The 27,020-nt window shown below is 35.0% G+C and overlaps 2 protein-coding genes across 2 annotated transcripts in view; one reads left to right on the top strand and one right to left on the bottom strand.

The window, feature by feature from the left end:
- The window catches only part of LOC133659239 (fibroblast growth factor 14-like), a 62,787-nt gene extending 36,963 nt beyond the window's left edge, over window positions 1–25,824 (top strand). Inside the window, exons 4-5 of the mRNA XM_062061972.1 lie at window positions 25,438–25,677; window positions 25,792–25,824. Coding sequence (XP_061917956.1) covers window positions 25,438–25,677; window positions 25,792–25,824 — 273 coding nt within the window. The remainder of the gene's footprint in view (window positions 1–25,437; window positions 25,678–25,791) is intronic.
- Window positions 25,825–25,955: 131 nt separating this feature from the next.
- LOC133659240 (receptor-type tyrosine-protein phosphatase epsilon-like) overlaps window positions 25,956–27,020 on the bottom strand; it is a 27,233-nt gene continuing 26,168 nt past the window's right edge. The window contains exon 7 of the mRNA XM_062061973.1: window positions 25,956–26,006. Within this exon, the coding sequence (XP_061917957.1) occupies window positions 25,956–26,006 (51 nt within the window). The remainder of the gene's footprint in view (window positions 26,007–27,020) is intronic.

Raw genomic sequence — 27,020 nt, forward strand, 5'->3', positions numbered from 1 at the left:
GTTATTTACAGCTAGAATTCACCAACTCCAGTATTTCATATATATATATATATATATATATATATATATATATATATATATATATATATATATATATATATATATATATATATATATATATATATATATATATATTTATATATATATGTATATATATATATATATATATATATATGTATATATATATATATATATATACATATATATATATATATATATGTATATATATATATATATATATATATATATATATATATATATATGTATGTATATATGTATGTATGTATATATATATATATATATATATATATATATATATATATATATATATATATATATATATATATATATATATATATATATATATATATATATATATATGAAATACTTGACTTTCAGTGAATTCTAGCTATATATATGTATATATATTTATTTTATTTACATAAAAGAAATACTTGAATTTCAGTGTTCCGGTGGCTATCCATTAGATGGCAGTATTGTCCTGTTTAACTTTTCCGTTCATGAAGAGTATATCATTTCGGCCACCGTGTTCAATGGAGAAGTCTGTTCTACATATTTACAGGCAACATACACCTTCCCCTTCGAACGTCTCCTTGTTGTGTGCGCAGTTGTGCACTCTACTCTCTAAAAGCCCTAGATGTTGTGACGTCATTGGGCAGGCAAGCTGTTTATATTGTGGGAAAGCGGACGTGAGAACAGGCTGTCCCCCCACTCAGTCTCAGGTCCGCATTGAGCTGGAGGGGGCGTGGCCTCCAGCTCCGGCTGAATACCGGGAGTTTGTCGGGAGAAAATCTCTGCCGGGAGGTTGTCGGGAGAGGCGCTGAGTACCGGGATTCTCCCGCTAAAAACGGGAGGGTTGGCAAGTATGCATTAATGCAAGCTAATCGATGCTAACATGCTATTTAGGCTAGCTATATGTACACATTGCATCATTATGCCTCATTTGTAGCTATATTTGAGCTCATTTAGTTTCCTTTAAGTGCTCTTAATTCAATTTATATCTCATGACACACTATCTGTATGTAATATGGCTTTTCATTTTTTGCGGCTCCAGACAGATTTGTTTTTGTATTCTTGGTCCAATATGGCTCTTTCAACATTTTGGGTTGCCGAGCCCTGCCCTAACCCTAACCAAAAAACTCTAAATTAAGTCTTTGTTACTTAGAATATGTTCCCCATACTAAAGTGTTACCAAAAACATATAACTGTGTCTTGAATTTGAAAAAATACAACATTTTATTTTTCACTAAAGAAGTGTTCGGTGAATGCGCATATGAAACTGGTGGGGTTCGGTACCTCCAACAAGGTTAAGAACCACTGCTCTAAACATTGATGATATTTGCTGCAAGTGCATACACACTAGGGCTGCAACTAACGATTAATTTGATAATCGATTAATCTGTCGATTATTACTTCGATTAATAATCGGATAAAAGAGACAAACTACATTTCTATCCTATCCAGTATTTTATTGGAAAAAAAACAGCATACTGGCACCATACTTATTTTGATTATTGTTTCTCAGCTGTTTGTACATGTTGCAGATCATAAATAAAGGTTTATTTAAAAAAAATGAAAAATAAAAATAAAAAATTTAAAAATCCCATGCGCATGCGCATAGCATAGATCCAACGAATGGATGACTAAATTAATCGGCAACTATTTTAATAATCGATTTTAATCGATTTAATCGATTAGTTGTTGCAGTCCTAGTACACACTATTAAAGGAGTCATATTATTTTATTATTTTTTCTAAAGTGAAAACACTTCCTTGTGGTTTACATAACAAGTAATGGTTGTTATTTGGTTAAATCACCAAAAAAATATTCCCGGGCGTGGCCACCACTGCTGCTCACTGCTCCCCTCCCCTCCCAGGGGGTGAAAAAGGGGATGGGCCAAATGCAGAGGACACATTTCACCACACCTAGTGTGTGTGTGACTATCAGTGGTACTTTAACTTTAAATTATTCAAGTTAAGGAATATTATATGTGATTTTTGATTCTCCAATTAACGCTCTTTGTGGTTTAAAGGCCTACTGAAAGCCACTACTAGCGACCACGCAGTCTGATAGTTTATATATCAATGATGAAATCTTAACATTGCAACACATGCCAATACGGCCGGGTTAACTTATAAAGTGACATTTTAAATTTACCGCTAAACTTCCGGTTGAAAACGTCTATGTATGATGACGTATGCGCGTGACGTCGATAGATAAACGGAAGTATTGGTACCCCATTGAATCCAATACAAAAAATCTCTGTTTTCATTTCAAAATTCCACAGTATTCTGGACATCTGCGTTGGTGAATCTTTTGCAATTTGTTTAATGAACAATGGAGACTGCAAAGAAGAAAGTTGTAGGTGGGATCAGTGTATTAGCGGCTGGCTGCAGCAACACAACCAGGAGGACTTTGAGTTGGATAGCAGACGCGAAAGCCGAGGCTAGCCGCCAACCGCACGGATGATCGGGTGAAGTCCTTCGTCGCGCCGTCGATCGCTGGAACGCAGGTGAGCACGGGTGTTGACGAGCAGATGAGGGCTGGCTGGCGTAGGTGGAGCGCTAATGTTTTTTTATCATATCTCTGTGAGGTCCTGTTGCTAAGTTAGCTTCAAAGGCGTCGTTAGCAACAGCATTCTTAAGCTTTGCCAGGCTGGGAATTATTAACCGTGTAGTTACATGTCCATGGTTTAATAGTATTGTTGATCTTCTGTCTATCCTTCCAGTCAGGTGTTTATTTATTTTGTTTCTATCTGCATTTGAGCCAGATGCTATCATGTTAGCTCAGTAGCTAAAGAGCTTCGCCGATGTATTGTCGTGGAGATAAAAGTCACTGTGAATGTCCATTTTGCGTTCTCGACTCTCATTTTCAAGAGGATATAGTATCCGAGGTGGTTTAAAATACAAATCCGTGATCCACAATAGAAAAAGGAGAAAGTGTGGAATCCAATGAACCAGCTTGTACCTAAGTTACGGTCAGAGCGAAAAAAGATACGTCCTGCACTGCCTCTCTAGTCCTTCACTCTCACTTTCCTCATCCACAAATCTTTCATCCTCGCTCAAATTAATGGGGTAATCGTCGCTTTCTCGGTCCGAGTCTCTCTCGCTCCATTGTAAACAATGGTAGAATATGAGGAGTCCTTCCTCTGACTACAACACGCTACTTCCGGTACAGGCAAGGCTTTTTTTTTTATCAGCGACCAAAAGTTGCGACCTTTATCGTCGTCGTTCTCTACTAAATCCGTTCAGCAAAAATATGGCAATATCGCGAAATTATCAAGTATGACACATAGAATGGATCTGCTATCCCCGTTTAAATAGTCAGTAGGCCTTTAAGTGAGTATTGTAGTTGAATGTTTTTTTTTCTCCCTTTTTTGCCATTTGCATCTACATAGCACACCTCCACTGCACATTTGCATTATGAATCTTCCTTCAACTGCCGTTCTTATGAATAAATATTTAATCGACCGTGCAGGGATGGTTCTTGTGCATCCTTGCCGCTACAAGCGCGTGTTTTTATTTAGCACGGCTGAAACCTTAGAGTGTTATTATGCTGTCTTGTTCATGCTGTTGCTCGGATCAAAGAGTGGGTGTGCCAAGGATGGGGATTCTTTCACTGTGACAGAAAAGCCCACAGTGCTTCTCTCGCCCGCTGATACGTAATAGCTGTCTCGCTTTCTCTTTTTTACGCACCCCTTCTCCGCAGGCGCCGTTCTTTCTTTCCGGGGTTTTTTTTTTTCCCCGCCGGGCAGAAATGAAAGTAGCATTCTATGAAAGGTCCCCTCCTCCCCCGGAGATGCAAATAATCAATAAGTGTGAGAGTGCTTCACAGGGACTGTAAAGCATAAATGTATGTGCGCTCATATGTGAAGCCAGCGCTTCATGCTGTCAGCGAGTTGCATGCAAAGGGAGGCCGGAAGGTGACGGACACTTTTTATAGAGGCCTTTCATCTATAGCAGGGGTGTCCTAACTTTCTCCACAGAGGGCTGCGTGCTGGAAAGTCAAAGGTTGATAGCTAAGGACCAAGATGTTGGCGCGAGGATGTGATATCATTAAAGGAAAAAACTGCCTGCATGTCAGCAGCTCGTGTTGTTAGCATTATATATACAGTACAGGCCAAAAGATTGGACACACCTTCTCAATCACAACTAGAGATGTCCGATAATATCGGACTGCCGATATTATCGGCCGATAAATGCTTTAAAATGTAATATCGGAAATTATCGGTATCGGTTTCAAAAAGTAAAATGTAGAGATGTCCGATAATATCGGCCTGCCGATATTATCGGCCGATATATGCGTTAAAATGTAATATCGGAAATTATCGGTATCGTTTTTTTTTTATCATCGGTATCGTTTTTTTTTTATTTATTTTTTTTTTATTGTTTTTTTTATTAAATCAACATAAAAAACAGAAGATACACTTACAATTAGTGCACCAACCCAAAAAACCTCCCTCCCCCATTTACACTCATTCACACAAAAGGGTTGTTTCTTTCTGTTATTAATATTCTGCTTCCTACATTATATATCAATATATATCAATACAGTCTGCAAGGGATACAGTCCGTAAGCACACATGATTGTGCGTGCTGCTGCTCCACTAATAGTACTAACCTTTAACACTTAATTTTACTCATTTTCATTCATTACTAGTTTCTATGTAACTGTTTTTATATTGTTGTACTTTCTTTTTTATTCAAGAAAATGTTTTTAATTTATTTATCTTATTTTACTAATTAAAAAAAAAAAGTACCTTATCTTCACCATACCTGGTTGTCCAAATTAGGCATAATAATGTGTTAATTCCACGACTGCATATATCGGTTGATATCGGTATCGGTTGATATCGGTATCGGTAATTAAAGAGTTGGACAATATCGGAATATCGGATATCTGCAAAAAGCCATTATCGGACATCCCTAGTAAAATGTATGACTTTTTAATGCGAGTCATACTTGGTCAACAGCCATACAGGTCACACTGAGGGTGGCCGTATAAACAACTTTAACACTGTTACAAATATGCGCCACACTGTGAACCCACACCAAACAAGAATGACAAACACATTTCGGGAGAACATCCGCACCGTAACACAACATAAACACAACACAACAAATACCCAGAACCCCGTGCAGCACTAACTCTTCCAGGACGCTACAATACACCCCCCCCCCGCTACCTCCTACTGGTTTGCGTGAAATATTTTGAACCCAAATAGGTGAAATTAATAATATCTACGGCTTTTCACACACACAAGTGAATGCAAGGCATACTTGGTCAACAGCAATACAGGTCACACTGAGGGTGGCCGTATAAACAACTTTAACGCTGTTACAAATACGCGCCACACTGTGAACCCACACCAAACAAGAATGACAAACACATTTCGGGAGAACATCCGCACCGTAACACAACATAAACACAATAATATCTACGGCTTTTCACACACACAAGTGAATGCAAAGCATACTTGGGGGCGTGGCTATGGGCGTGGTCACCATGACATCATTGAGTAATTTGCATAATTTACTACAATGATATGATTTTCTCTAAAAACGCTCAAAAAATGTATACTTACTAATTAATAATAAGTTTTGTTTTAAACGTCCGTCCATCCATCCATCCATTTTACAATATAATTACAACACTTTATGTACATATTTATATACAGATTTGAACAATAAGTTATTCACTGAAATATATTTATTAATTGTGGTTCTTACAAAAAATATATCTTATAAAATATAAAAGCTAAAATGTCTCTTAAAGCTCTGCCCCTTTAATTAGTGCATACTAAATAATTTAACTTTAGCCTACTACTACAACCATATTATTTACCAGCAACATAAAGTGAAACAGAGGCAGAGGTGTCCTGCCACAGTCAGTAACAAATAAACAGAAAACAGTAGTGGTCAAATACAAATAAGGCAACAAGAGAAGTATTAGTTTTCACCTGTCCTCATGTCACGCACCTGATTCATTTGGACTCACACACCTGTCATTAATCATGTTCAAGACTATTTAAGCCGATAGTTGCCAGGAAGTCAGTCTGGCGACATTAACTCTGTTTGACTTCTGCTACCCATGTTACCCATGCTACCATAGTTCCATGCCAAGTGAGTTATGTCCATTTTAAAGTTCCAAGTAAGTTTTTGTTTATTGTCCATAGTTTTGCGTTTGTGGTAGTTTTTGTTTCTTAGCCAAGTTTATCTCCGCCTTGAGCGCGCCTTTTGTTTGTACCCTTTTTGTAGTTAGTGTTAAAATAAAATGATGTCCTTACCTTCACGCCATGTCCACTTCTATTCTTGCATCTCGGGAAAACAAACACCCCATAGTCCACGTCTTGACGGACTGTATATATCGGTATCGGTAATTAAGAGTTGGACAATATCGGAATATCGGATATCTGCAAAAAAGCCATTATCGGACATCTCTAGTCAAAAGCCATAATTTTACTTTAAAAATGTCACTATTTTATAAGAACAAAAAAAAAATTACAATATTGTGATAAAAGTCAGAATTTTATATGACAAATGTCACCATTTTGCATTAAAATGTAATCATTTAAAATTTATTTTAATTTTATTTTTTTAAATGTTTACAATTTTTATAACTTTACAATTTAAATTGTTTAGAATTTTTGGTTTGTAGTTGGTTTTTAATCTTCATTATTTACTTTAAATTATTATAGTATGTCTCTACATACATATATATATATATTTTTTTAAAATTAATTTTGGCTTAAGGAGGCACATTTCAATTTCTTGCACACACTTGTTATTACATATGTTGGCCAGAGGGGGAGCACTTCAAATTTTTACACACACTTGTTATTTCATATGTTGACCAGGGGGGGGGAGCACTTTTAAAACCCACACACAGTCAATTTGAAAAATCCCTCCTTTTTGGGACCACCCTAATTTTGATAGATTTCACCACCAGGGGTGCAAATGAGACCTTCTCTATTAGATGCAATGGTTTTCCGCATTAGGACCATGATTTATGTCATCACTTGTTCACACCTCCTCATATGGAAGGTACTTTTCCTTGTTGGTGTCTCAAGAAAGGTTGATATACAAGAACACACACACACACATTGTTGTATTTGTTACATTCTTGAGACCACCGAAAAATGCTTACCTCTTTAGGACCACCCTTTCTAGATATATAAAGATTTGTATTTACAACATTATATAAAAAAGCTTGTTGTGAAAAATGAGTTGGAATTTCACAAGAAAAAGGTCACAATTTCACAAGAAAAACTGAACATTTGAGCAATATTATGATAAAAGTTGGAATTTTTACTCAATAACAGTGGCGATTTTACAAGAAAAGCTTAAACTTTTGGCAATTTTATGAAAGGAGTCGTAATTTTCCTCGACAAGTCGCAATTTTATAAGAAAACTTTAAAACGTTGGCAATTTTATAATAATAATCAGAATTTTAGTCGGCAAAATCACGACAAAAGTCATCATTTTACTCAAAAAATGTCACTATTTTATAAGAACAAATTTTTTTTTTACAATATTGTGATAAAAGTCAGAATTTTATATGACAAATGTCACCATTTTTCACTAAAAAGTAATTTATTTATTTTTACAATTTTTACAATTTTTTATAACTTTACAATTTAAATTTTTTTGTTTGTAGTTGTTTTTTAATCTTCATACACATTTTTTTTTTTTAATTATTTAAAATTAATTTTGGCTTAAGGAGGCACATTTAAATTTCTTACACACACTTGTTATTACATATCTTGGCCAGAGGAGGAGCACTTACATTTTTTACACACACTTGTTATTTCATATGTTGACTTTTAAAACCCACACACAGTCAATTTGAAAAATCCCTCCTTTTTGGGACCACCATCATTTTGATAGATTTCACCAGCAGGGGTGCAAATGAGACCTTCTCATGTCACTATTTTATAAGAACAACAAAAAAAAGGCAATATTGTGATAAAAGTCAGAATTTTATATGACAAATGTCACCATTTTTCATTAAAAAGTAATTTATTTATTTTTTACAATTTTTACAATTTTTTATAAATTTACAATTTACATGTTTTTGTTTGTAGTTGTTTTTTAATCTTCATACACATTTTTTTTTTTATTATTTAAAATTAATTTTGGCTTAAGGGGGCACATTTACATTTCTTACACACACTTATTACATATCTTGGCCAGAGGAGGAGCACTTACATTTTTTACACACACTTGTTATTTCATATGTTGACTTTTAAAACCCACACACAGTCAATTTGAAAAATCCCTCCTTTTTGGGACCACCCTCATTTTGATAGATTTCACCACCAGGGGTGCAAATGAGACCTTCTCTATTAGATGCAATGTTATTGGGACCATGATTTATGTCATCACTTGTTCACACCTCCTCATATGGAAGGTACTTTTCCTTGTTGGTGTCTCAAGAAGGGTAGAAATACCAGAACACACACACACACACATTGTTGTATTTGTTACATTCTTGAGACCACCAAAAAATGCCTACCTCTTTAGGACCACCCTTTCTAGATATATAAAGATTTGTATTTACAACATTATATAAAAACGCTTGTTGTGAAAAATGAGTTGGAATTTCACAAGAAAAAGGTCACAATTTCACAAGAAAAACTTAACATTTGAGCAGTATTATAACAAAAGTCGTAATTTTACTCAACGGAAGTCAAAATGTTACAAGAAAAACTGAACATTTGTGCAATATTATGATAAAAGTTGGAATTTTGACGGTGGCGATTTGACAAGAAAAGCTTAAACTTTTGGCAATTTTATGAAAGGAGTCGTAATTTTCCTCCACAAAAGTCGCAATTTTATAAGAAAACTTTAAAACGTTGGCAATTTTATAATAATAATCAGAATTTTACTTGGCAAAATTACGACAAAAGTCATAATTTTACTCAAAAAATGTCACTATTTTATAAGAACAAAAAAATATGTTACAATATTGTGATAAAAGTCAGAATTTTATATGGAAAAAAAAGGCACCATTTTTCATTAAAAAGTAATTATTATTTTTTTTACAATTTTTACAATTTTTTATAACTTTACCATTTACATGTTTTTGTTTGTAGTTGTTTTTTAATCTTCATACACATTTTTTTTTTTTTTTATTTAAAATTAATTTTGGCTTAAGGGGGCACATTTAAATTTGTTACACACACTTGTTATTACATATCTTGGCCAGAGGAGGAGCACTTACATTTTTTACACACACTTGTTATTTCATATGTTGACTTTTAAAACCCACACACAGTCAATTTGAAAAATCCCTCCTTTTTGGGACCACCCTCGTTTTGATAGATTTCACCACCAGGGGTGCAAATGAGACCTTCTCTATTAGATGCAATGTTATTGGGACCATGATTTATGTCATCACTTGTTCACACCTCCTCATATGGAAGGTACTTTTCCTTGTTGGTATCTCAAGAAGGGTAGAAATACCAGAACACACACACACACATTGTTGTATTTGTTACATTCTTGAGACCACCAAAAAATGCTTACCTCTTTAGGACCACCCTTTCTAGATTTATAAAGATTTGTATTTACAACATTATATATAAAAAAGCTTGTTGTGAAAAATGAGTTGGAATTATACAAGAAAAACGTCACAATTTCACAAGAAAAACTTAACATTTGAGCAGTGTTATAATAAAAGTCATAATTTTACTCAACGGAAGTCAAAATGTTACTAGAAAAACTGAACATTTCTGCAATGTTATGATAAAAGTTGGAATTTTTACTCAATAACAATGGCGATTTTACAAGAAAAGCTTAAACTTTTGGCAATTTTATGAAAGGAGTCGTCATATTCCTCGACAAAAGTCACAATTTTATAAGAAAACTTTAAAACGTTGGCAATTTTATAATAATAATCAGAATTTTACTTGGCAAAGTTACGACAAAAGTCATAATTTTACTCAAAAAATGTCACTATTTCATAAGAACAAAAAAAAAATGGCAATATTGTGATAAAAGTCAGAATTTTATATGACTAATGTCACCATTTTTCATTAAAAAGTAATTTTATTTTATTTTTTACAATTTTTACAATTTTTTATAACTTTACAATTTACATGTTTTTGTTTGTAGTTGTTTTTTAATCTTCATACATATATATATATTTTTAAATTTAAAATTAATTTTGGCTTAAGGGGGCACATTTAAATTTCTTACACACACTTGTTATTACATATCTTGGCCAGAGGAGGAGCAATTACATTTTTTACACACACTTGTTATTTCATATGTTGACTTTTAAAACCCACACACAGTCAATTTGAAAAATCCCTCCTTTTTGGGACCACCCTCATTTTAATAGATTTCACCACCAGGGGTGCAAATGAGACCTTCTCTATTAGATGCAATGTTATTGGGACCATGATTTATGTCATCACTTGTTCACACCTCCTCATATGGAAGGTACTTTTCCTTGTTGGTGTCTCAAGAAAGGTTGATATACAAGAACACACACACACACACACATTGTTGTATTTGTTACATTCTTGAGACCACCAAAAAATGCCTACCTCTTTAGGACCACCCTTTCTTGATATATAAAGATTTGTATTTACAACATTATATAAAAAAGCTTGTTGTGAAAAATGAGTTGGAATTTCACAAGAAAAAGGTCACAATTTCACAAGAAAAACTTAACATTTGAGCAGTATTATAATAAAAGTCGTAATTTTACTCAACGGAAGTCAAAATGTTACAAGAAAAACTGAACATTTGTGCAATATTATGATAAAAGTTGGAATTTTAACGGTGGCGATTTGACAAGAAAAGCTTAAACTTTTGGCAATTTTATGAAAGGAGTCGTCATTTTCCTCGACAAAAGTCGCAATTTTATAAGAAAACTTTAAAATGTTGGCAATTTTATACGAATAATCAGAATTTTACTTGGCAAAGTTACGACAAAAGTCATAATTTTACTCAAAAAATGTCACTATTTCATAAGAACAAAAGAAAAAAAGGCAATATTGTGATAAAAGTCAGAATTTTATATGACAAATGTCACCATTTTTCATTAAAAAGTAATTTTATTTTATTTTTTTACAATTTTTACAATTTTTTATAACTTTACAATTTACATGTTTTTGTTTGTAGTTGTTTTTTAATCTTCATACATATATATATTTTTTTAAATTTAAAATTAATTTTGGCTTAAGGGGGCACATTTCAATTTCTTACACACACTTGTTATTACATATCTTGGCCAGAGGAGGAGCAATTACATTTTTTACACACACTTGTTATTTCATATGTTGACTTTTAAAACCCACACACAGTCAATTTGAAAAATCCCTCCTTTTTGGGACCACCCTCATTTTGATAGATTTCACCACCAGGGGTGCAAATGAGACCTTCTCTATTAGATGCAATGTTATTGGGACCATGATTTATGTCATCACTTGTTCACACCTCCTCATATGGAAGGTACTTTTCCTTGTTGGTGTCTCAAGAAGGGTTGATATACAAGAACACACACACACATTGTTGTATTTGTTACATTCTTGAGACCACCAAAAAATGCCTACCTCTTTAGGACCACCCTTTCTAGATATATAAAGATTTGTATTTACAACATTATATAAAAAAGCTTGTTGTGAAAAATGAGTTGGAATTTCACAAGAAAAAGGTCACAATTTCACAAGAAAAACTTAACATTTGAGCAGTATTATAATAAAAGTCGTAATTTTACTCAACGGAAGTCAAAATGTTACTAGAAAAACTGAACATTTGTGCAATATTATGATAAAAGTTGGAATTTTTACTCAACAGTCGCGATTTTACAAGAAAAGCTTAAACTTTTGGCAATTTTATGAAAGGAGTCGTAATTTTCCTCGACAAAAGTCGCAATTTTAAAAGAAAACTTTAAAATGTTGGCAATTATATAAAAATAATCAGAATTTTACTTGGCAAAATTACGACAAAAGTCATCATTTTACTCAAAAAATGTCACTATTTTATAAGAACAAAAAAAAAGGCAATATTGTGATAAAAGTCAGAATTTTATATGACAAATGTCACCATTTTTCATTAAAAAGTAATTAATTTTTTTTTAATTTAATTTAATTTTTTTTTACAATTTTTACAATTTTTTATAACTTTACAATTAAAATTTTTTTGTTTGTAGTTGCTTTTTAATCTTCATTATTTACTTTAACTTATTACAGTATGTCTCTTTCCTGAGGGAACTCTCCTGAAGGAATCAGTATAGTACTATCTATCTATCTAGCTACATACACATTTTTTAAAAACAAATTTAAAATTAATTTTGGCTTAAGGGGGCACATTTCAATTTCTTACACACACTTGTTATTACATATCTTGGCCAGAGGAGGAGCACTTACATTTTTTACACACACTTGTTATTTCATATGTTGACCAGAGGGGGAGCACTTTTAAAACCCACACAGTCAATTTGAAAAATCCCTCCTTTTTGGGACCACCCTCGTTTTAATAGATCTCACCACCAGGGGTGCAAATGAGACCTTCTCTATTAGATGCAATGTTATTGGGACCATGATTTATGTCATCACTTGTTCACACCTCCTCATATGGAAGCTACTTTTCCTTGTTGGTGTCTCAAGAAGTGTAGAAATACAAGAACACACACACACACACACACACACACACACACACACACACACACACACACACACACACACACACACACACACACACACACACACACACACACACACAGCGAGACTGCTGCGTGCTTCGGCTGCTTTCAGGAGACAAGAAGTAAGGGTGGAGAGGAAGGACAATAAATAGTCTTGCGTGATCAAATTTGCAATCCTATTAATTAAAGGCAATAAAGCATGAACGCAAGTACTTTAAACTCCTTAACAATCTATTCAAAGTCTACAGGTTCTCAAATCTGCATTTTAAACAGCCGCTCCTTCAGGGGGAGAAAAAACCGCAATTTGAAGTACAAAACGCATAAATTTGACCTAAAATGTGTCTCCCGCTGAGACAGTTCTTGTTGTGTAAGTGTATCTGTGTCGGATGAGTCAGACGAGCCGCTCTGGGCCAGAATAAAAAGCCCGGTGTTGCACTTGAGGGAAACTTTTATCGAACACTTAAGTGCTTCGAGTGACCAAACACGCATAAGGTGTCGGAGCCATCTGTCGTCCTCTTTCTAGCAGAAAGTGATGACGCTTGGCGAGGCGTTGTCGTGTTTAATTGGACTGCGGTGAAACCCGTTTGAGTCGATAAAAAGCGGTTGTCGACATAACCCGGGCTATTTAGGACTTCTGTTTTCCTATATTTTATGCTCTTATCTAATCGTGTTGCCATCACCGCCATTAATCAACATTAGGGGTGTCACGATCAGCTTCGTAGGACCCCCCGCAGAGCAAAAAATAGATAGGAACGACAAGAAAAAAGGAGTGAGAAAAATAACTAAGGATGCACACATGTGGAGAAACAGAAATTGCACACAGGACTGAGCCACAGGGAACGAGGAGCGTGAGTGGAGCCAAAGCAGAGGAGATAGAATAGAATAGAATAGAATAGAATGGACTTTATTGTCATTATATTTGCATATCAAATCAAATCAAATCAACTTTATTTATAAAGCACATTTAAAATTTACCACAGGGGTAGCCAAAGCAACGGGCAGGTTAAAAGATAATACGAGAACTGAGCAAACACAACACAACACAGACAGAACACGATAAAAAAATAACTAAATAAAATAAATCAAACATAAAAACAGGTTCATAGCAGGTGTATTATGGGGCGCCATTGCAGGATGGATATCACTCAGGAATAAAAGTATGTTTTTAAGAGAGATTTAAAAACAGGAAGAGAGGAGGCTTGTCTAACACTCAGAGGTAGGTCGTTCCAGAGCTTGGGAGCAGCAGCGGCGAAAGCTCTGTCACCTCTAAGCTTCAGCCTTGTGTCCGGGACCGTCAGTAGCAGCTGATCGGCCGATCTTAGGGATCGGGTGGGGCGGTAAGGCTGAAGGAGGTCGGAGAGATATGTTGGCGCGAGGTTGTTTAGACATTTAAAAACAAATAAAAGGAGTTTAAAATTGATTCGGTAACGCACAGGGAGCCAGTGAAGGGACGCTAATATAATATATAGCAAGATTAAGGACTCCAACCTAAGGTGCGGTAGTGGGACCAAATATGGGGTAAAATTAAATTACACAAGAGGTAATAAAGAAACAACTAACAATTGACATAAACAGACTACTATTCAATAAAATTAATAAGCAATCCTGTACAATATAGAAAACCTATAGAAACACAAAATACTGTACAATATACAGAACAAGACAAGAGTACCGGAGTAATAAATAACAATCAGTGTCGGACGTATTGCACTCGAAGGGTAATATTGCACAGTAGGGTATTAAGGTAGGATATTGTATAGGGGTGAATTATTATTATAAGTTAGAGTTCAAGATGGTGACAGCTCTGGGAAAGAAGCTGTCTCTGAGCCTGTTAGTTCTGGCTCTGATGCACCTGTAGCGCCTGCCCGGTGGTAGCAGGTCGAACAGGTGGGAGCCAAAATCAACCCAGTGTTGTATAAATGCAACAATTATATAACAAGCTCTAAATGAAATTTGATGCATCCGTTCCAAAATAACTACATATGGACATGCTCTAGACCAGGGGTCACCGACCTTTTTGAAAGCAAGAGCTACTTCTTGGGTAGTGATTAATGCGAAGGGCTACCAGTTTGATACACACTTAAATAAATTGCCAGAAATAGCCAATTTGCTCAATTTACCTTTAACTCTATGTTATTATTAATAATTAATGATATTTACACTTAATTGAACGGTTTAAAAGAGGAGAAAACACGAAAAAAAATGACTATTAAATTTTGAAACATAATTTATCTTCAATTTCGACTCTTTAAAATTCTAAATCCAACCGAAAAAAAAAGAGAAAAACTAACTAATTCAAATCTTTTTGAAAAAATTAAAAAAAGAATTTATGGAACATCATTAGTCATTTTTCCTGATTAAGATTAATTTTAGAATTTTGATGACATGTTTTAAATAGGTTAAAATCCAATCTACACTTTGTTAGAATATATAACAAATTGGACCAAGCGATGAGGTGGCGACTTGTCCAGGGTGTACCCCGCCTTCCGCCCAATTGTAGCTGAGATAGGCTCCAGCGCCCCCGAGACCCCAAAGGGAATAAGCGGTAGAAAATGGATGGATGGATGGATGGATGGACCAAGCTATATTTCTAACAAAGACAAATCATTATTTCTTTTAGATTTTCCAGAACAAAATTTTTTAAAAGAAATTCAAAAGACTTTGAAATAAGATTCTACAGATTTTCTAGATTTGCCAGAATATTTTTTTTTAAATTTTAATCATAATAAGTTTGAAGAAATATTTCACAAATATTCTTCGTCGAAAAAACAGAAGCTGAAATGAAGAATTAAATTAAAATGTATTTATTATTCTTTACAATAAACATTTTTTTTTTACTTGAACATTGATTTAAATTGTCAGGAAAGAAGAGGAAGGAATTTAAAAGGTAAAAAGGTATACATGTTTAAAAATCCTAAAATAATTTTTAAGGTTGTATTTTTTCTCTAAAATTGTCTTTCTGAAAGTTATAAGAAGCAAAGTAAAAAAATTAATGAATTTATTTAAAAAAGTGAAGAACAAGTCTTTAAAATATTTTCTTGGATTTTCAAATTCTATTTGAGTTTTGTCTCTCTTAGAATTAAAAATGTGGAGCAAAGCGAGACCAGCTTGCTAGTAAATAAATACAATTTAAAAAATAGAGGCAGCTCACTGGTAAGTGCTGCTATTTGAGCTATTTTTAGAACAGGCCAGCGGGCTACTCATCTGGTCCTTACGGGCTACCTGCTGCCCGCGGCCACCGCGTTGGTGACCCCTGCTCTAGACATTGTAATAACAACCAAAAAAAACAAAAAAACATTTTAATTACTTGAATCTGATGAATCCAGTCCAATGAAACAAATAGATGTTGTTCGGAGGAAACCTTGAGAGGTTGTGTGAGTTGATGGCCAGAAGGCGTGACTTATAAACAAATGTACGATCCAATAGCCTTGGGAGACTGAACAATAGGATCCAATGACTATGTAAATGTGATAAAAAAATAAAAAAATATATCACAGATTGTTTTTTAGGATGGTTAAAGGTAACATTGTAATTTTACAACAAGGGGTGTTGCAGGTGTGTTCTGGAAACTGTCCCCACTTTTTTTGTTCAATGTTGAAATATCCCCTTTAAATATTCATTTTTAAAGCATATTTCTTTTTCCATAATTTTTCTTTTAAAAATACACTTGACGTTAATTACGGGTGTTGAACACAGGACACATTATGTCACCATTATGTGTGTAATTAGCTCGCTGCCTAATTACTGCTGTCAGCCTGCATCCTTGAGATAGTATTTAACTTCTAGAAGCAGAGCCGAGCAGGAAGTCTGATATTATTATTTTTTTCCGGCGACTTTAATTATCCTGAGCCTGTGGTGACCTAGTGATTATACCTGGGGATTTGCTGGTTTTACTAAACTGTGTGAACTAAACCATACTAACTTGCTAAAGAAATGTTGAAATATTGTACAATGAAGCCATATAAGCCAGTGCAGATGCAAACATTGTTTATTTGAGTCCAAAAAACTGTTGTAGCAGTCTTATACAGTTGGGAAGGGATTCATATGGCCACATTTCTGGGTGGTTAAAGGCCTACTGAAAGCCACTACTAGCGACCACGCAGTCTGATAGTTTATATATCAATGATGAAATCTTAACATTGCAACACATGCCAATACGGCCGGGTTAACTTATAAAGTGACATTTTAAATTTCCCGCTAAACTTCCGGTTGAAAACGCCTTTGGATGATGACGTATGCGCGTGACGTAGCCAGTGAAACAGGAGTATCGGTAGCCCATTGAAGCCAATACAAAAAAGCTCTGTTTTCATTTCATAATTCCACAGTATTCTGGACATCTTTGTTGGTGAATCTTTTGCAATTTGATTAATGAACAATGGAGATTGCAAAGAAGAAAGTTGTAAGTGGGATCGGTGTATTAGCGGCTGGCTGTAGCAACACAACCAGGAGGACTTACTTGGATAGCAGACGCGCCAGCCGATGCTAGCCGCCAACCACATCTGTGTTGGGGTGAAGTCCTTCGTCGCGCCGTCGATCGCTGGAACGCAGGTGAGCACGGGTGTTGATGAGCAGATGAGGGCTGGCTGGCGTAGGTGGAGCGCTAATGTTTTTATCATATCTCTGTGAGGTCCGGTTGCTAAGTTGCTAAGTTAGCCTTAGCGTCGTTAGCAACAGCATTGTTAAGCTTTGCCAGGCTGAGAATTATTAACCGTGTAGTTACATGTACATGGTTTAATAGTATTGTTGATATTCTGTCTATCCTTCCAGTCAGGGATTTATTGATTTTGTTTTTATCTGCATTTGAGACGGATGCTATCACGTTAGCTCAGTAGCTAAAGAGCTTCGTCGATGTATTGTCATGGAGATAAAAGTCACTGTGAATGTCCATTTCGCGTTCTCGACTCTCATTTTCAAGAGGATATAGTATCCGAGGTGGTTTAATATACAAATCCGTGATCCACAATAGAAAAAGGAGAGAGTGTGGAATCCAATGAGCCAGCTTGTACCTAAGTTACGGTCAGAGCGAAAAAAGATATGTCTTTCACTGCATTCTAGTCAGTCACTCTAACGTTCCTCATCCACGAATCTTTCATCCTCGCTCAAATTAATGGGGTAATCGTCGCTTTCTCAGTCCGAATAGCTCTAGCTGCGTTGAAAACAATAGGAAAATATGAGGAAGTGAACAACTGACAACGTCACGCTACTTCTGGTAGAGGCAAGGCTTTTTTTTTATCAGAGACCAAAAGTCGCGAACTTTATCGTCGTTGTTTTATACTAAATCCTTTCAGCAAAAATATGGCAATATCGCAAAATGATCAAGTATGACACATAGAATGGATCTGCTATCCTCGTTTAAATAAAAAAAAATCATTTCAGTAGGCCTTTAAAGAAAAAGAAAAAGCAAGGCCAACAACACCCGTGTCCTTCTAATAATTTTTTAATACAAACTGCGCGGGCGCTACAAAACACAGACCGGTTTGGACAAAGTCTTCGCTTTGAGTGTGATGTAAGCATACCATCATGAAAAGCACATTTAATTAAAAAAAAGCGTTATTATGGTCTTACCTGTACTTATAAATGGAGTCCATTTGCAGCTCCTTCTGACCAAAAGCATTGATAACTTGTTTATAGAAGTCTTCCTTATTTTCTTTCTTCAGTTTTAAAAGTCTCTCTGTCTCGATGGAGATATTCCTTTAATTATTACCTCCTGCTTCCATTGAAAGTCCAGTTTAGAAAACTGTTTTATTTTAGATACCGGTATGTAATCCTCCATGTTAAAAAAAAAAAAAATCTCTTGCTGCGTGTTGTCACTTCTTCTGCAGTACCGGAAGTCGCTAGAAGGATCACTAGCGCGGTAGCGCCCTCTACCACCAGGAGGCGGGAGTCATTTAATGACTCATACAGTATTTGACACATGCAGCTACGGTATATTAATAAAACATAGCTGCTTACTGTTCTTTTTAGCATACTGTACCGGTATTCAATAGCTTGGACCTTAAATCCTACTGAATAACTCTTTATCTTTTTTCCTTTGTGCGATTGCAAACTACTGAAAGCAGCTTCCTCCATTTTGAAAATGAGGACAGGTAAAGCGTCACTCGTGACGTAACGAATTTGACCCGGCGGAAGTTCTAGACATATGCTAAATATTTTGCGAAACGAGTTTGACCCGGCGAAAATGATAGACATGCGATAATAAAATTAATATTTTGCGAAACGAATTTGATCCGGCGTTAATAATGAACCGGCGATAAGGCCAAGCATGCGTTAATTATTTTGAGAAATGAGTTTGACCCGGCAGTAATTCTAGACGTGGGAATACTATATTCCCTGCACCAATTCAAGGAAATACGGTAGTTCAAATAAAATACCCCTCATTTTTGTATTTTTTTTCTTGTTTTTGAACACTGACTTTTTGCAGTGTTGTTGTTGTTGATTTCTTAAAGAAACAAAACACTTTGGAAAGCCATCCGAGTGTTTGTCTTTCACAACTTTGATTAACGCGTGACACAGACGGCCTTTATTTTTAGCCCCAATGCTGCGGACAATGTGGAAACGCTTTCATTGCCCTTCTGCTCAGAGATGAACGGGCGACGGCGCGGAGAGAGATGTGGCGCCTTCGAATTAATTTGTCTTTGCCACTTGGAGGCGTGGACGGAGGGCGGAGGAGACACTCGGGTAGCTCCATCATCATTTACTCCAGGGCCCACGAGGCCAACTTAACACATTGCTACGACAGAATCGAACCCTTTTCTGGATTCAACCAATACAAAAATCAACAAACAAGCCAGGAACGCAAGCTGAGTTGATGCCAAGCACGGATACTTTCTGACTAAACGGGCATGGGAAGTCAAGGTTGAGCGCCGAGGTAGCAGCAAGAGCTCGGTCCAACTGGGATGGGAAGGTAATTAGAGATACAACGCCAACGCCGCACTTCTTCCTCGCGACAGGAAGACATATGACGGCCATTTCAATTGGCGATATTTTCCCATTCTCCACATTAGGAGTGTTCCACAAAATGGGCCCGGTGACCTCTGCTGTGGTAGAAAATAAATCATGTCTTGTATTCTCAAATCATCTACAGAATAGATATTAAATCACCTCGGTGCAAAAAAAATTGCACCAATTACAAACTTCGAGTAGCCTGATAACAAAAAACTCAACCAAATGGAAGTATAGTAGCTTGCTAGTGTCATGTCTTTTGGATAATGTTTTGTTTTGTTTAGTTATGTTTGGTTTTTGGACTCTTTTTAGTTTCTGTTTACGCTCCATTGTTTTTGTTTCCATGACTACTCATTGGTTTCACCTGTCATGCATTTGGTCACCACGCACCTGTTGTAATCAAGACACTATTATTTAAGCTTGTAGTTGCCAGGCAGTCGGTCTGGCGACATTAACTCTGTTTACTTCTATACCCTTGCTACTTCTGATACTCATGCCTGTTCATAGTTATGCTTCATGCCATGCCACGTAAGTTTTGTTTGTTTATGTCACAGTTAGCGAGTTTTGTTTCATGTTCATAGTTTCTGCCTTTGTGCTCGTTTTTGTTTTCATTAGCCAAGTTTGCAGGCCTGGCCCTAACCAATCTGGCGCCCTAGGCAAGATTTTAGGTAGCCCCCCCCCCCCCCTCCCACATCGGCAGTGAAGTGTATATACTCACAAGAAACCGAATAGCTTTGTCTTTGACCTTTTTTTTTACTTAAAGAAAGCAAATTAACATATTATATGAGAATGTTATGTTATGATTATCTTTAACCAAATCACAGCAGTGCTCAAATTAAAAAACAGCATTCCCTCTCATGTGATATTGCTTAATTAACATTAATGATGTGCACTTTAACAACTAGGCTTACAACTATACCTAATATATAAAGGGGTGGAAAAGTGACTATTACCTGCAGGGCAAACATTAGCTAACCAGAAGGCAATAACAATGTAAACAAAAACACCTGCTTAAAAGATCTAATACAAATGTCCCCGAGGAATGTAAGGTGGGAGTACTGTAATTACCTAACGTTACATTATTATTTTCCATAACAATTTAGCCCCCTCCACAATATTAACCCGACGTTAAAACAGAACTAGCTATTTATTGATTAGCAATTGCCGAATCATGTAACATTAGCTTAATGCTAAAAAGCCAGGCTACTATCACATTCTGTAACAGACAAATAATTTAATGTAGGCTAACGTTACCTACCTGCTACCTCTGTCTTTTTCTCGTTCCTCCTCCTCTTCTTTTCTATTTTTTCTTCCCTGGGCACCTGACAGTTTTGGCCGTTTTGACATCTTGTGTTGATTTTTTGATGTGGTGACGTCCAAAAAGAGTCATGATATGGGAAGGGAGGGGGCGCACCGTGCGGGGGGGGGGGGGGGGGGGGGGGGGGTGGGTCCCGTAATGTTGTAACAAATAATATTTCTATTAAATAGGCTTTACTTTGCATTTTAATTAACGTGGGATTATTTTTTGTATTTAGAAATAATAGTACCAACTTATTTTTTTTTTTCTCCAACATTTGTGGCACTGGCGTGGCGCCCCCTGATGGACGGCGCCCTTAGCATTTGCCTATGCGGCGTATGCCATGGGCCGGCCCTGCAAGTTTGTACCTCCGCCTTTGTGCGCGCCTTTTGTTGGTACTTTTTGTTAGGGTTAAAATAAATCATGTCTCTACCTTCAAGCCATGTCCGGTCCAGTTGTTTTGCATCTCGGGAAAGCCATCCGCGCAGTAATTTGCGCCGCCAAAGTCCACGTTTTGACAGCTAGCTAAAAAAAAAAAAACTTATTAAAAACATACAGGATGTAGCTAAATAATTGATTAATACATAGTCGTCTAACTTACAATACAATACAATAAAGGAATGATTAAACAAAATAAATCTAAAAATAATGTCACGGCCCATGTGGGAGTGCGCCAGGCACGTGCCAGTCCGGCTGCAGCAAGCAGCTGCAATCAGTCACCGGCAATCAACACACCTGAAGCTGATGATGAGACCTGCCTTCATAAGCCAGCACAACCTGCTATCCGGCGTAGTTTCATGTTCAGTACACCTGCCTTCGTTCCCACGTCACGAGATGTGTGTCTCGTCTCCCCGTATTCCCTCTGGTTCTCTGGCCGCTTCTTGGATCTCGACCTTCCGCCTGGACACGGACTCTGACGCCTTCGCAATCGCCCCCGACTACCTGCCTGTCTCACGGACCTTCGAGCATGCTTTTCGGCATAGCTCGGTTGGTAGAGTGGCCGTGCCAGCAACTTGAGGGTTCCAGGTTCGATCCCCGCTTCCGTCATCCTAGTCACTGCCGTTGTGCCCTTCGGCAAGACACTTTACCCACCTGCTCCCAGTGCCACCTACACTGGTTTAAATGTAACTTAGATATTGGGTTTCACTATGTAAATCGCTTTGAGTCACTAGAGAAAAAGCGCTATATAAATATAATTCACTTCACACTTTGTTTTTCCCCTCCGGGACTTCCGCCTCTCGCTCAAAAACTCCGGTAACACACAACAGTTAACTCACACACATAGTCGCACACATACACACCCTTTTGGCTTAGTCACACTTCATACCCTTGTTTATCAATATTATTATTTCTTATTTATATATATTATTTCATATATATATATATATATATATATATATATATATATATATATATATATATATATATATATATATATATATATATATATAAATATAAATAGAGCTAATATGACGTCCCTCCTGTCTGTGCCGTCTCCTTCCTCCTGTACACCCATAACAAATAAATTACAAACAGGAAATATCTTGCTAGCTAAAAAATAAAACACCAGGAAGTGGCTAATAACTGATTAAAAACAAACAGTAAGTAGTTTAAAAACTGATTAGAAACAAACGCAAAGTAGTCCTCTAACTTCCAAACAAACTGGATAAAAAAAAAAAGATCAAACCAAACAAATCTAAAAAAAACACATAAAAACAAACAGGAAGTAGCTTGCTAGCTAAAAAAAAAAACTCAACAGGAAGTAGCTTGTTAGCTTAATACAAACAAATCAGAAGTTGCTTGACAAAAACAAAACACATAAAAGAAAAATAACAAACAGGAAATAGCTTGATAGCTTAAAAAACAAATGGGAATGAGCCTTTTAACCACCAAACAAACTGAATAATAACCAAATGAACAAACAGTATAGTACCGTATTGTTCGGACTATAAGTCGCAGTTTTTTTCATAGTTTGGCCGGGGGTGCGACTTATACTCAGGAGCGACTTATGTGTGAAATGATTAACACATTAGCGTAAAATATCAAATAATATTATTGATCTCATTCACGTAAGAGACTAGACGTATAAGATTTCATGGGATTTAGCGATTAGGAGTGACAGATTGTTTGGTAAACGTATAGCATGTTCTATATGTTATAGTTATTTGAATGACTCTTACCATAATATGTTACGTCAGGGGTCACCAACGCGGTGCCCGCGGGCACCAGGTAGCCCGTAAGGACCAGATGAGTAGCCCGCTGGCCTGTTCTAAAAATAGCTCAAATAGCAGCACTTACCAGTGAGCTGCCTCTATTTTTTAAATTGTATTTATTTACTAGCAAGCTGGTCTCGCTTTGCCCGACATTTTTAATTCTAAGAGAGACAAAACTCAAATAGAATTTAAAAATCCAAAAAAATATTTTAAAGACTTGGTCTTCACTTGTTTAAATAAATTCATTATTTTTTTTACTTTGCTTCTTATAACTTTCAGAAAGACAATTTTAGAGAAAAAATACAACCTTAAAAAGGATTTTAGGATTTTTAAACACATATACCTTTTTACCTTTTAAATTCCTTCCTCTTCTTTCCTGACAATCAATGTTCAAGTACATTTATTTTTTTATTGTAAAGAAAAATAAATACATTTTAATTTAATTTTTCATTTTAGCTTCTGTTTTTTCGACGAAGAATATTTGTGAAATATTTCTTCAAACTTATTATGATTAAAATTCAAAAAAATTCTTCTGGCAAATCTAGAAAATCTGTAGAATCAAATTTAAATCTTATTTCAAAGTCTTTTGAATTTCTTTTAAAATTTTTGTTCTGGAAAATCTAGAAGAAATAATGATTTGTCTTTGTGAGAAATATAGCTTGGTCCAATTTGTTATATATTATAACAAAGTGCAGATTGGATTTTAACCTATTTAAAACATGTCATCAAAATTCTAAAATTAATCTTAATCAGGAAAAATTACTAATGATGTTCCATAAATTATTTTTTTTATTTTTTCAAAAAGATTCGAATTAGCTAGTTTTTCTCTTCTTTTTTTCGGTTGAATTTTGAATTTTAAAGTCAAAATTGAAGATAAACTATGTTTCAAAATGTAATTGTCATTTTTTTCGTGTTTTCTCCTCTTTTAAACCGTTCAATTAAGTGTAAATATCATTAATTATTAATAATAACATAGAGTTAAAGGTAAATTGAGCAAATTGGCTATTTCTGGCAATTTATTTAAGTGTGTATCAAACTGGTAGCCCTTCGCATTAATCACTACCCAAGAAGTAGCTCTTGCTTTCAAAAAGGTTGGTGACCCCTGGTGTTACGTTAACATACCAGGCACGTTCTCAGTTGGTTATTTATGCCTCATATAACGTACACTTATTCAGCCTGTTGTTCACTATTCTTTATTTTAAATGGCCTTTCAAATGTCTATTCTTGGTGTTGGCTTTTATCAAATACATTTCCCCAAAAAATGCGACTTATATGTTTTTTTCCTTCTTTATTATGCATTTTCGGCCGGAGCGACTTATACTCCAGTGCGACTTATATATGTTTTTTTCCTTCTTTATTGTGCATTTTCGGCCGGTGCGACTTATACTCCGGTGCGACTTATACTCCAGTGCGACTTATATATGTTTTTTTCCTTCTTTATTATGCATTTTCGGCCGGTGCGACTTATACTCCGGTGCGACTTATACTCCAGTGCGACTTATATATGTTTTTTTCCTTCTTTATTGTGCATTTTCGGCCGGTGCGACTTATACTCCGGTGCGACTTATACTCCAGTGCGACTTATATATGTTTTTTTCCTTCTTTATTGTGCATTTTCGGCCGGTGCGACTTATACTCCGGTGCGACTTATACTCCAGTGCGACTTATATATGTTTTTTTTCCTTCTTTATTGTGCATTTTCGGCCGGTGCGACTTATACTCCGGTGCGACTTATACTCCAGTGCGACTTATATATGTTTTTTTCCTTCTTTATTGTGCATTTTCGGCCGGTGCGACTTATACTCCGGTGCGACTTATACTCCAGTGTGACTTATATATGTTTTTTTCCTTCTTTATTGTGCATTTTCGGCCGGTGCGACTTATACTCCGGTGCGACTTATACTCCAGTGCGACTTATATATGTTTTTTTCCTTCTTTATTATGCATTTTCGGCCGGTGCGACTTATACTCCGGTGCGACTTATACTCCGGTGCGACTTATATATGTTTTTTTCCTTCTTTATTGTGCATTTTCGGCCGGTGCGACTTATACTCCGGTGCGACTTATACTCCAGTGCGACTTATATATGTTTTTTTCCTTCTTTATTATGCATTTTCGGCCGGTGCGACTTATACTCCGGAGCGACTTATACTCCGAAAAATACGGTACATGGCTAACTACCGAAACAAGAGGAAGTAGCTGGCTAACTGGTTACAAACACAGGAAGTAACCTACTCACACCCACGTCATCAATGGTTATCCCCAGAAAAATGTCAGTTCTTAACAAGGTGTGTTTATGTGTCTTTGCAGGAGCTCTTTACGGCCGAGTGCAAATTCAAAGAGTCTGTGTTTGAGAACTACTACGTCATCTACTCGTCCATGTTGTACCGACAGCAGGAGTCGGGCCGGGCCTGGTTCCTGGGTCTCAACAAAGAGGGTCAAGCCATGAAGGGGAACCGAGTGAAGAAAACCAAACCAGCCGCTCACTTCCTGCCCAAGCCATTAGAAGGTAATGTTTTAGCTAACACTTGGAGCAAGCATGAAAATAAGGTAACTGCTCTTAATTAAAATGTAATTACCGACTAAAATAAAGAGGGATTGCTGCTTAGGGGACTTACTTAAAGACGTTGCGTCTCGCTATTTTGCAAACTGATAATCAAACAGAATGTACACATCGAGCAGGATATACCCTGCTAACTACTAAACAAGTAGCCATTTAACAAATCATTAAAGTACCAAACAAAGAGACGGTAGCCTGTTAACGTCTGAACAAACATAAAGAAGCCATCTAACAATGTATGTTTAACAAACAGGAAGTAGTCTGCCCTCTAATCAATAAACAGGAAGTAGTCTGCGAACTGCCTCATAACCAGGACAAACTGGAAGTACGCAAAAGGAAGTAAATACACCTAAATAAAAAAATACTTTTATATATATATATATATATATATATATATATATATATATATATATATATATATATATATATATATATATATATATATATATATATATATATATATATATATATATATATATATATATATATAATAAAAAAATACTTTTATATATATATATATATATATATATATATATATATATATATATATATATATATATATATATATATATATATATATATATATATATAATAAAAGCTGTTTAAAATATTTTTGTGCTTTTCATACAGAATTTTTTTTAAATTATGTATTCTGTATATATATATATATATATATATATATATATATATATATATATATATATATATATATATATATATATATATATATATATATATATATATATATATATATATATATATATATATATATAATCAATAAACAGGAAGTAGTCTGCTGACTACCTCATAACCAGGACAAACTGGAAGTAGCTAAAAGAGAGTAAATACACTTAAATAAAAATACAAACATTTAAAAATGTATATATATATATATATATATATATATATATATATATATATATATATATATATATATATATATATATATTATATATATATAGTATATATATATACAAAAATTTAAAAATGTGTATATATATATATATATATATATATATATATATATACATAATAAAAACTATAATATATATATATATATATATGTATATATATATATATATATATATATATACATATATACAAAAATTTAAAAATGTATATATATATATATATATATATACATAATAAAAGCTATTATATATATATATATATATATATACATAATAAAAGCTATTATATATATATATATATATATATATATATATATATATATATATATATATATATATATATATATATATATATATATATATATATATATAATATATATATATACATTTTAAAATGTTTGTATTTTTATTTAAGTGTATTT

The sequence above is a fragment of the Entelurus aequoreus genome, linkage group LG10, assembly GCF_033978785.1.
Source record: "Entelurus aequoreus isolate RoL-2023_Sb linkage group LG10, RoL_Eaeq_v1.1, whole genome shotgun sequence".
Lineage (NCBI taxonomy): Eukaryota > Metazoa > Chordata > Actinopteri > Syngnathiformes > Syngnathidae > Entelurus > Entelurus aequoreus.